The sequence below is a fragment of the Vanessa atalanta genome, chromosome 10 (assembly GCF_905147765.1).
Source record: "Vanessa atalanta chromosome 10, ilVanAtal1.2, whole genome shotgun sequence".
NCBI classification, from domain to species: Eukaryota; Metazoa; Arthropoda; class Insecta; order Lepidoptera; family Nymphalidae; genus Vanessa; species Vanessa atalanta.
This window is the reverse complement of record NC_061880.1, coordinates 487,958-499,874: the sequence shown is the minus strand read 5'-3', so window position 1 is coordinate 499,874 and position 11,917 is coordinate 487,958. Positions and strand designations below refer to the sequence as shown.

At 35.6% G+C, this 11,917-nt stretch overlaps 2 protein-coding genes across 2 annotated transcripts; one reads left to right on the top strand and one right to left on the bottom strand.

Annotated features, from left to right (window-relative positions):
- Nucleotides 1-530: 530 nt before the first annotated feature.
- LOC125066980 (2-oxoisovalerate dehydrogenase subunit alpha, mitochondrial) lies at nt 531-6,140 on the bottom strand. The gene is made up of 8 exons (XM_047675324.1): nt 5,997-6,140; nt 4,854-5,122; nt 4,107-4,363; nt 3,708-3,873; nt 3,016-3,216; nt 2,444-2,562; nt 1,952-2,099; nt 531-689 (listed from the first exon to the last, which is right to left on the bottom strand). Exons 1-8 carry the CDS (start codon nt 6,054-6,056, stop codon nt 611-613), a joined length of 1,299 nt encoding a protein of 432 aa, XP_047531280.1. The 5' UTR covers nt 6,057-6,140; the 3' UTR covers nt 531-610.
- A 3,055-nt stretch (nt 6,141-9,195) lies between these two features.
- Nucleotides 9,196-11,831, top strand: LOC125066764 (cyclin-K). The gene is made up of 3 exons (XM_047675023.1): nt 9,196-9,765; nt 10,975-11,161; nt 11,292-11,831. Exons 1-3 carry the CDS (start codon nt 9,251-9,253, stop codon nt 11,763-11,765), a joined length of 1,176 nt encoding a protein of 391 aa, XP_047530979.1. The 5' UTR covers nt 9,196-9,250; the 3' UTR covers nt 11,766-11,831.
- Nucleotides 11,832-11,917: the final 86 nt, after the last annotated feature.

Sequence of the window (11,917 nt, the reverse complement as noted above, 5' to 3'; positions counted from 1 at the left end):
GAGTGAATTTAGAATTATGCACTTCTTTGTTACAGGGATTCCTGGAGGACCCGCTGTAAAGACGGGGATTCTCTCTAGTTTATTGGACGCGTTCAACGAAGTTAAAGGAATATTAGTACCTATAGATAGCTGTAGAAGGTAATTTTTGGTAGTGTTTGAAATTCTGTAGGTACTCAGCACATATTTAAAGTCTTTTTTAGGATTTGATCAGGGGAATGCGGATGCTTATCCCTCACCCTCCCCCAAGACTGGAGGACTGGGGCGAACCGTCCCTTCCGTGCCCCTGTTAGTCCGTTACAGATCTCACGATATGAATAACTGTATATTGGAAGAGAGATCTTCCAATTATACCTTATATTTCAATCTCCGTCGCTCTGATTGGACATCCGAACTGTTTTTTTAAATGTTGGGATGTGTAGAAGTAGTATCAAAGACGTTGGACTTAGACTCTAAATGTGTAAACAGATAAATATTTATTAATTTAAGTTCAGGTAACACATAATCCGATAGGATTATTTATGTAAGTGTAATATAATAAGAATATTGTTTTTGTTGCAATGGTTTTTATATTATACAAGTTTTTATATTTTACAAAATCATCAACTTAGATTTATTCTTTTTGAAATTGATCCATGGGATAATGTTCCTGGTACTTTTCCAAATGCTTCTCCATTTGCTGCATTTGTTTCCTGAAAATAAAAAAATATTTTTTTAAAAGACATATCACAGAATATTTGTATACTTTTTAATTTTTTATGTTTAAATTTGAAGGTTAACTAAGAATCGACCTTCTCCCTTAAAATTTGTTATAGTTTGCAGGTCCAACCATAATTATTAAAACAATTGTATGGAATATTTGTATAATTGCTATACAATTCATAGCAAGAGATTTAGTTTGTATAGAGATTATAATTTTGAAATTTCATTTTACATTTTTTATTTATATTTAAAAACAAAGCAGTGCGATTCCCTTCGTATCATATTCGTGAAGTGTTAACAACCGACTTGAGGTGATACGAAATTTTGCTGTCCTATAAATTTTATAATAATTATCGTAGTTAATGTCAATGTCACCTTTTGACATTTTGTTTTGAGTTTCGAGTCTCTTACTACAGAATACTGAATAGCTCTACAATAGGTAAATGCGATTTTCGTCGAGGTTTTTTTTTTATGTCAGATGCACTGCACATGCGTTGCCGGCCTTTCAGGAAAGAGTACGCTCTTTTCTGGCAACGCACCTGCAACCCCCCTGGTCTGATTGCAGATGTCCATGGGCGGTGGTAATCACTTTCCATCAGGTGAGCCTCCTGCTCGTTTGCCCCCTATAACAAAAAAAAAAGTCTTGCCTTGCTGAGCACACCGAGCTTTTTTGATGCCAATTTGGCTTTGCCTTCCAATTGACCGCGGAACTGAACGAGGCTCGAAACATCATCGCCAAGTATTCCGATACTAGCTGTGGTGGCTAACGGAATGTTCTCGAATCGTGGAGATAAGACAAATGGTGTTTTTTAGCAGATAACGCGCAAACTTGCGTCTTTTTGGGGTTGGGACTAGGTTTAGCCAACCCCAGTTCGAGACTTTGTTTAACGAAGACTCGATTTCAGACACAAGTTCCGGTTTTTTTCGACGTTTTCCCGAGAAATATTAGCACGGCCGGTGTATGAGTTGTCTATGGTGCTGTCGTCTGCATAGCAGTGAATGTTACTGATTTACAACAAGTCATTGACATGCAGAAGAAGAACAGAGTGGTTGATAGAACACAGCCTTGTGGAATGCTGGTGCAAGGACGAATTTTAAGTCGGAGCATGCACCGTCGACAACGACCTTGATGCTCCGTTCTGCCAAAAAACTCCAATTGCATAATTTTCCGGTAAGCCCAGAAGCTTAGAAGAAGAAATTTTTATTTTTTATATTTTAAGCGTTTAATACTTTATAATACGTAGAAACTTACTGTAGATGAGGAGGCATGTCATAGTAAACATCTTCAAGCATCTCCTTCCAATGCGGTTTCTTCTTCTTCTCTGCATCTTGCATTGTTCGAACTACCATATCGCGAGCTTCCTTTACGTATGTCTTTTCAGCCTCGGCATCCCATAGCCCTAATTTTGAAATAAAATAAATACATAAAAGTAAAGCTAGAGGCTTGGACGTTGGGCGCTCTTTAATCGTAAAACTAGCAACTGATTTATTATAATCGTAAGTGATGTTATTTGTATATATATTGTGTAAGAAACTATAAAGCCGGTTCAGAAAAATATTTTACGGTCAAAAACCGGTTATAAACTGAGTACTTATTTATTCTTCTTTTATAAAATAAATTAAATTGGATCTACCTCTACACACATATGGGTACTAATAGCTTAAATGTTTTAACTATTTTATTTTTAAGGCATACTCTTATAAAAAAAATCTTTTTTAGTAATATTACTGAATCAATCTTTACCTTTATTTTCAAGATACAATCTCAACTTCTGAATGGGGTTCTCAGCTTGAGTCCATTTCTGTATTTCTTCCAGCGGCCTGTAGGCGGTGCTGTCGTCGGACGTTGAGTGATGTCCCACTCTGTCAAAAACTTAAATCTATTCAGGAAAAATTATAAAAGCACGAAACGTGAAAATTTTAAGGGTCAAATTGTTTGCATTACATAGATATTACATGTAAGAAATATTAATAATTCCTCACATCGCTTAATCAATCTCGAGAATAATCAATCTTGCTTTTGTAGAGCCTTATAAATCGGAACAACAACAATAAGTATCACTGTTTGGCAGAAGAATATATGAGTGGATAGGACCCCTTTTTTTCTCGCGGGAAAAACGCTTTTCGAATTTCCTCCGCATGAAGTGGGGACGTATGCGGGACTCGTCGATGTCCAGGATGGCTAGGGTGCCCTAGAACGCCGGAATACCCACTAAAAAACTAGCAGTGCCCTCTCCGTTTCTTTGGCGGATCAGGCGTAACAGGATCGCTTTCACATGCCAAAATCTAACAAGTGTCTGGAGAGGTTCCTCTCACCTGTAGGACATGGCTTCGATGAGTACGGGCTTGTTGTAGAGGGCGATCGCCCGCGCGCGCTGCACGGCGCTGTAGACGGCGAGCGCGTCGGTGCCGTCCACGCGCACGGTGTGCAGGCCCATCGCCGGCCCACGGCCCGCGATGCCGTCCCCGCGGTACTGCTCGTTCGTCGGCGTCGAGATCGCGTATCCGTTGTTTCTACTAAATCGAAAAATTATTCCTTTTAATTGCGACTCACTAGAGCGTTTTCTGTCAGTGGAGCAATATGTCAGCTTATACGCTGAAATAAAAATTGTGACAAGACTTAATAACAGTTTTATATTTGATGCAGAATTGTGCTTTTGTCTAATAGCGGGATCACGAAAAAATGGACATACAAACTTACGGTGATACACTATTTTGATGCGTTTATGTATACTTTAAATATTAATATGGTTAGGGTCGCATATTATCACTTTCTGACATTCTACGATCGTGTTCGGCAATTACTTTCGTTTTTGATTATACAGAATAGCTCTAACGATCTCTGCTCATATAATTATTCGCATGTTGTAAAAACCACTAGGTAGGTTCCTATATAAAACCGACTCGAAAAGTAGTTATCCGCTATATGTAACCAGACATATTAAGCACCTTTAAATTGTAAATGGATTTCGTATGTTTGTTTTAGAACATGTATAAATATATCTTACCAGAACATTATGACAGGACATTCAAGAGTAGCGGCGAAGTTGAAAGCGGCGTGTGCGTCTCCCTCAGAGGCAGCTCCCTCACCGAAGTAGCAAATAACACATCGATCATTGTTTGGTAGGCGCTTGTACGCATAAGCTGCGCCTACGGCTTGAGGCATCTGTGTTGCTGTAATAAAAATGGTTAATGGTTTGTTGTAAATGGGTCGACTGTACCTGAAGTTACGCTGACTGATACTCTCACTATTACTTATCGAATCACACTAGTAAAGATTATGCTCTTTATTCGTAGAATAATTGGTGAATGGGTGGTGAGTGCCCAGGCAAGCTAGTACAAAGACCGACCATCATTTGATTATCCTGTAAAACTGTTAAATTATTTAAAAATATGAATTTGCTCACCTAATGGACTGGATATAGTTACGATATTCCTTTGCTTGCTACCATAATGTATTGGCATATGTCTTCCCTTGCCAGGATCTTCATGATTCCCATAACATTGGTTAATAAGCTCAGTGACCGTCATTCCTCGGTACAACAGTACTCCGACCTCTCTGTATTGAGCGAAAATTAGATCTTTTGGAGACAAAGCCGCGGCACTTCCAACGTGGATACCTTCTTCTCCGTAGTTCGTCATGAAGAAGGAGATTCGACCTTGTCTGAAAAGTAACATTCATATTCACATTACCTATTGTAATAAAAGTTTTTGGTATCTTGAAAGCAGCGGCCTGATGAAATTTTCCAATTAGAGTTTGTCAACTGGTTCGATCATAATGATTATTATTGGATATTTCAGGATGAATTAGCATGCTTTTTGGACACTTTTCAATTATTTTTATAAAAGGAAATACAAATCGGTTCATGAATGGATTTAACCTAATTTCCTTCTTTATTTGAAGTCCAACCAACTTTATCAAACGATCGAACGGTTGCAAGCGATAACAATAAATTGGTTGTCAAATAGAGGTGAAGATGTAACAGAACTGTTTTGTCATTGTCTTTTTTAATTTAATATACATTGATACCGAGTCTATAGTTCGTTCGTAAAGGAGGAAGAAGCTTAAACTATAAACATTTTTAAATTAGAACTGTAATTTGTTCTCAATAAGAGGTTACCTAATTTAAAAAAATAAATAAATGTTTTCTTACCTTTGGGATTCGTACATAATTTTATCCATCTGATTAAGTTGAACCATCGTTTTGTACATGTTGAGTAGGGTTTCCTTGTCGATGGCAGGCTCTTCCCTACTGTCGATTACCTGGCCATCGTTATCGAGTACCCTATATATAGGGATAGGATCATAACTATTTTCATCGACGAATTTCATTTCCGTCACGTAGGGAGCCTTAGCGCCAGGGAAGTCAGCATTGTTACCACCATTCTGAATGATTTCAGGTCTCGAGCTCGTTGACAATAACTGCAAATGAAAATAATATTTCATTGAATGGAATTTTAATTAATTGTCTTTTATTATTACGTCCATTATTTTATAAAGAAGAGAAACTGCTAGGAAATTGTCCCATCCAAAAAAAATGTCAGCAGATTAACTGACTTGCGATTTAGTTAGTTAGTTCCAAGTTTTTTTTTATAACATGGAACTACAATTTAGCATACAAATATTATTAGAAACCTTTTTTTACGATGAGAGTCGATATTGTTTGAATAAACAACTAAAAATAAGTGTTCCTAGTTCTTCATTCATTGTTTTATTTTATAGTTAATCATGATATTAAATTTTTCTCAAATCTTATAAAAAGTAAGGCCTCCTCTCCCTTTGAGGAGAATGTTTTTAGCTAATTCCACTAAGCTGCTCTATTGCGAATTGGTAGACACACATGTGACAGAATTTCATTACACACATTTCTCACAATGTCTTCCCTTAACACTGAACATGTGATGAATTATCAAGCCCACGAAAATTCAGCAGTTGCCTGGATTTAAACCCGCATTCATCGGTAAAGATGTACGCGTCCTAACAACCGGGCCAGTCCGGCTCTTTTGGAAAATAATAGTCGAGAAATTATCGTATTCGTATACGTCAGTCGCGTGACAAATAAAAACAATTCCTATTACATTTACTTTAAATACAACGTCACTCGATTTAAAAAGCATGTGATAACGAAATATTTGTAACGAATTACAACATACATATATTTGCGCGTGATGTCATTTATCAGGACAATTTAAAAATACTTATTAATGCACCTCCCAAATTACACTTATCTTAAATATTTTAAAACTAGAAAAATAATTGTTATTCTTACTATAGAATAAAGGTTTTGGATACGTACTCTGATCGCTTGGTTCAAGCGATTCAAGCGTAAAAAACTAGCTCCGGTCTTGAGCGCCATCGTGGGACTGAACAGTGAATAATGAACTTACAGTCATTATTGAATGTTATCGTATTTACACAGAGACATTAGCAAGTTAGATAAGGTACGCGGCCTTTTCGTTCACTAAGTATTCTGTAGGTCACTGTTTACAATTTGATACAAATAAATTATTTTAATTTCTAACGATAGAAAGTAAAACAACCATATTGTAACAAAAGACATTGTGTATAATAGAGGAAAAATAAATGTATTTAAAGTAATAATTCACGTATTATCACAAAAAGTATTATTAAAACACGCCGACTATCAGTCCTTAACAATAATTAGTCTGATAAGATAATATCTGCTAAATCTTTTTTTATTTGTTTTAAGCATACATTTTGCTTAAAAATAGTGATATTCTAAACATTATTTAAAATTGATAACATATTATTGCATCTTACAGATTTTGTTATTCTGATTGCGACCAAATTTGGAAGTCAAATCGTGACACGTTTTCACTTTTAGGAATGATGTGGAGTTGGAATCCGATTCCGTGTGAGTTTGTACTTGTGTAAGTTACATATGGTATTTGAAAATTTATTTCATCTCGCGATTAGAGTAAAATTACAGGCTTTAATGTATCATTACTCCCCCTTAGGACGATGTTTACTGCTTAGAATAACACTCAACTTCCCACAAGGAGAAAGCTTGGAGATTATAGGACCCGCGGCCTTGTGGCAAAATTTCATCCAAAATATGAAGGTTTCAACAGACGTCCTATTTTGCGTTCTAGCACGAAATTAATAATACTGAATAATGTCAAATTAATGACATCAAAACTCAGTGTTGCTTCACTGATGATTTGAACCCGTTACCTTCGCTTAGAATCCATTATGCCAACTCGGTAACCGTCTAGCGAAACTACTAAAGTACATATTATTACAGAAACAGAACATTTTCTATTTAATAGTCCGTGTCACTAAAAATTATATTAAGATTCTAACGACATTTCATTCTTCCAAATCTGTTCTGGCATTTAGAAGTTGTAGTGGAACGAATAAACTCACATACATGAACCCAGAAAACGTTACACCCTCTTTTGAGCCGTCGCGTCGGGTAAAAATGACTCAAACAATCTCAGCAACTATGGCCTATGTGAAATATGCATATAAGGTTAATTTTATTGTAATTATTACTTTCATTTTACTGTAAAAATTGATAAATATTTAATATTATTTAGGTATTGCAAACACCATTTAAAAGCATTAAAAATAATATTTATAATTACAAACAGTATTTAAAACGGGATATTTACCATGTTTTTTATTTTTATTTGGTGGAGCTCGATATTTCGACATTATCTACGAATGTCTTGTTCACGAGATTCATCAGTCTCGTGAAAAAAATAACCATGTTAATTTATAATGTTTAAATAAATGCTTACAGATCAAGATTAATTAATATAGTCAGGAAGCAGGAAGCAAGATTTAGGTGCAACCCGGGGTTTGTCCCTAAATCCGGCTCTGACTGTCCTGGGGTCCACAAGAGAGGGGCCTTATTATACGTTTAGATATATAGATACAGTCCAATTATAATAATATTCCTAATTACTGTTTTACAAGTTACTGATACAAATAGTAAAAATATTTATTATTGACATCCCTGACTGATTGAGATGAGAATGTTTAAATTAATTTGTAAAATAGTTATTACGGGCCTCTGTTGCTCCTGGGCTTTACTCCTTTGTGGCTTCAGGACCTTCAGTCGTTTAAATCCGGCTCTGAATAAGATTAGTGTTCAATCATCATTTTTTTTTCCTTCTTTAATTTTAGGATTTTTGTCCTACACAGGTACGTCAGGGACTGACGTCCCTGTGTAGGACAAAACATTGTCCCTTCTTCCTGTTTGCTTAAATATCATTTAATATTAATAGCCATTAAATAGAATTCCAGGAGCATTCTAGCAGATTCTGATAAAGGATCCGATAGAATACTCGAAACAAATCCAACATCGAACAAACATGCTTTTAAATTACTTAAGAGTACATCAACTTTTATTCGCTCCATTTACTATGACGAATAACATTTCGTATTTAATTCCTTTCCTGTAATTTTATTGTCATCATCATTACCAGGTTTAAGATTAAAAACCCCAGATATAAAATCAGTGAAGTTTTAAGTTTGCAAAAGGGTGACAACTGCCAGTCATACCCAGGCTTTATTGGTAAAGTACACAAATTTCTTCAAGGCTTCTAATCAGGATATGTAAACTGGCTGTTGTAAGTAGCCTATTACGTAGGGCTGTCTTAGCCCAATCGTGGGGACATGTTTTTCTCTTTTTATTTCTTTTTTTTATGGTACTGATGGCAAACAAGCAGGATGCTCATCTGCAACACCAGGGGGCTTGCAGGTGGCAGGGTCTTTTCTTTCATATCATATCTTATCGGTTGTGAAAAACCGCTGGTAAAAGCTAATTCCAATTCCAGAGTGGCTGTGCGAGGTAGAAAATATCAAAGAAATCGCGATTTTCGGGATTTTTGGACATCTAGATGGAGCGGGCGAAACTTGGCTTTTGGATGCGATGTCAGAAGGTGAAATTCTGCAGCCGGGATTAATCCAAAAAAATCCTTGTGACATTTTCTTAATAATGCTGTAGAAGACTAAGAGTGACCCAACATCTCTACGCAAAGCCAAAGGATCAAGCAGATCGGAAAAGGCTTGATCGTCGATAATTCAATTCAATTATTTAATAAAAATAGTTGTAAGAAAGAAATGAAATATGATACAAAAACATTTTAAGTGCAATTATTCAGCAGCTAACTTACTACTACTACTACGAATTATTTTAATTTCAATAAATATAGATATTGATTTTCCACAACATAAATAATTTTATAAAACTGTTGTTCTTATTATTATAATTATTATATGGAGCATCAATCGAATATTATGTAGTCACAGTAAAATACATTATACTTTTTGTTTTATTTTATTGTAAGAATTAAAAAAATCAAGTAACAGATTTTACAATTATGTTTTTTAACAAGTAAAATTTTGAATAATTTGTTTTAATTATGATAATATCGATATTTTATTCTGTTGTCGATGATGAACAATCGATACATTCGGCATCCCGATTCTCATATTTTTTGACAGATGTCAGTACCAAATAAATGGCGGTGGTAGTTAGTGACGGATTAGAAATATTATTATAATAATTGACTTCTAATAATGCCGTATTGGTATTACGACAAAAAAGATTTACAAAATACACCATCGTTCCGCGATGGCATTCCAAATGACTCGGAAAATCGTTACCGAAAGGAGGGCGCGAGGTTTATCATCGACACTGGATCGAAGATGGATTTAGGTTATAACACTGTTGCTACTGGTGTTGTTTATTTTCATCGCTTTTACATGTTCCACTCGTTTCGGACTTTCCCGAGGTATATAACTGCATGCTGCTGTTTATTTCTGGCCGGAAAAGTGGAAGAGACGCCAAAGAAATGTAAAGATATAATAAAAGTAGCGAAATCTCTATTAACTGAACAAAAGTTTAGCACATTCGGTGAGGATCCTAAGGAGGAAGTGATGACGTTGGAGAGGATATTGCTGCAGACGATAAAATTCGATCTACAAGTGGAGCACCCGTATGGATATCTATTAAAGTATGCTAAGTGCCTTAAAGGTGATAAGGCGAAACTACAGAAAATGGTGCAGATGGCATGGACCTTTGTCAACGACAGGTTTGTTATGGGGTTTCATTTTATAAAACTAGTAACATAAATAAAAAATACTTGCCATAAAATTAAGTGTCATTACAATCATTATAAATAAAAAAAGTTGGTCATAGTTTGTTAAAAATTAATTAGTATTAAATTAAGGACCTTGATATTTAAAACCATAAAACAAGTTTGATGCAGATGACAGTTAACATTTAAAGGATCTTATAATATATGGTCTATTGGTATCTAACAAAGTATGATACTAAACTTACAAAGTTTATTTCTAATGGTTCTAGATGATTAAGTTATTTAACATATTCCATATTTATTCTGTTATTTTATTCATAAATTGAAATGTTATTTTCATGCTTTAATATTTATGTTAACCACATATGTATCTATTATATATAACTAGAGGGCCGCACATTTTTATTGTACAGTTTACAATTTCTGTTTGCATGTTTTACATTTGTTTTTTAATACAGACAGTAATTTTATTCTGCTCTCTAAAAATAATTTAGTAAATTGCAATCAAGAACCCTCTTTAATTTTTTGCTGAAGCTCTACAAAATGAGACCATAATCAATCTTTTATGTTCAGCTATCGTCCTATAATCACTGGGACAAAAATTGCCTTAAACTATGAATATATAAGATAACACAAATATTAAGTATTCAAAAAATGTTTTTCTTTGTAAACTTAACTAGACATCTGGTGTAATGACGACGACAATGATGTAATGGTAACAACAATGCCATTGATACTGAGAACACAAAATGTATGCAAAACTCCATGCCAAGTTGCGGTTTTTTGTATTCCAGTGACACATATACTTGCTATTCCTTACTTACATCTATTATAAATAATAAATTAAAATATTGCTGAATATTTAGATTTAAACTAGTAAATATAGTTACTGTAGTAATTTTGACTCCGTCAAAAATGAACTTACACATTTTAGGTGGCAATAAACTGGATTGTCTAGTCCTCAAAAATCATTTAACATTTTCTTATGCTTGCTAACATACATATTATAATGCTGTTTTTATTTAAAATAATTCAATACTTGGCCTGCATAATATTTAAAAAAAAGTATTTTATTCTACACATAAACATTTGTAAAGTAATGATTAGCCATTTGGATAGCACATTTTGTGTCTATTTCATAGTTGAAGGTTGTATTTTCTGCAGTTCCCTGTAACTCAAATTTGAATGTGGACTTTCTTTTAGTCTTTGCACAACACTGTGCCTTCAATGGGAGCCCGAAGTGATAGCAGTGGCACTTATGTTCCTTGCGGGCAAGCTGAGCAAGTTTGAGGTGGTCGATTGGAATGGTCGGGTCTCAAAACATAATGCCTGGTGGGATATGTTTGTAGAAGATATCACGATGGAGCTGCTCGAAGATATTTGTCACCAGGTGGGAATCGTTTTTGTATAGAGATATAAATGCTATAGTAAACTTTATACTGAAATTGAATAATAAAATAACAAATGTAGCTTTATCAGACAAGTAATTAATAAAATATATTTGTAACAAATTGTTTCAGGTTCTGGATCTGTATTCGCCACAAACTCAACCCTCGGGCGGGGACTCGCCAACTCAAACTACAGCCTCAAAGCCGCCAAAAAACGAGAAGAAAGCCTCCGTTACACCGCCCACTTCCGCATCACCTGTCGCCGCTATCACTAAGCCTGTTGTCACACCAGTTAAAAACGGTTCCGATGTTAAATTAGAACCTCCGAAAATAGATATGAGGTTTACCTACCCCGGATACCCGGCGATGCCTGCCTATCCAGTGTACTCAGCGCCCCCGCCGGCGATCCCGGCCAGGCTGCCCATACCTGCGGGCCCGCCTCTGGTGTACCCGGAGCCCCCACCGGCCCCTCCGGCACGCTTCCCTCCCGTCAACGTTCCACCTCCAAACTACTTTTCCCCCATGCAGGCCCGAGGCCCTCTACCTCCCAGGGGCCCGATCCCTCCCGGTCCGCCACCGCCGCGACCTTACTACCCGCCACCGTAACGGAGAGCTAAATATAATAGGTTATGTTATAATTTTTTTACTAAAAATATAAATAATAGACTGAAATTAATTTGTTTTATTTTATATATTTTATCATTGTTAAAAAGCGTTGTTGACAAATGTTTTTTTATAACCTCGTAAGGTGTAAAGAA

Bases quoted from the DNA above. Each gene is read 5' to 3' on its own strand.
- LOC125066980 (XM_047675324.1), bottom strand. From the start codon at position 6,056: ATGGCGCTCAAGACCGGAGCTAGTTTTTTACGCTTGAATCGCTTGAAC. The intron at 2,563-3,015 runs GTGAGAGGAACC...AGTTTTTGACAG, and splicing joins ATCGAAGCCATGTCCTACAG to AGTGGGACATCACTCAACGT. The intron at 2,100-2,443 runs GTAAAGATTGAT...TTTCAAAATTAG, and splicing joins ATTGTATCTTGAAAATAAAG to GGCTATGGGATGCCGAGGCT.
- LOC125066764 (XM_047675023.1), top strand. From the start codon at position 9,251: ATGCCGTATTGGTATTACGACAAAAAAGATTTACAAAATACACCATCG. The intron at 9,766-10,974 runs GTTTGTTATGGG...ACTTTCTTTTAG, and splicing joins TGGACCTTTGTCAACGACAG to TCTTTGCACAACACTGTGCC. The intron at 11,162-11,291 runs GTGGGAATCGTT...AAATTGTTTCAG, and splicing joins TCGAAGATATTTGTCACCAG to GTTCTGGATCTGTATTCGCC.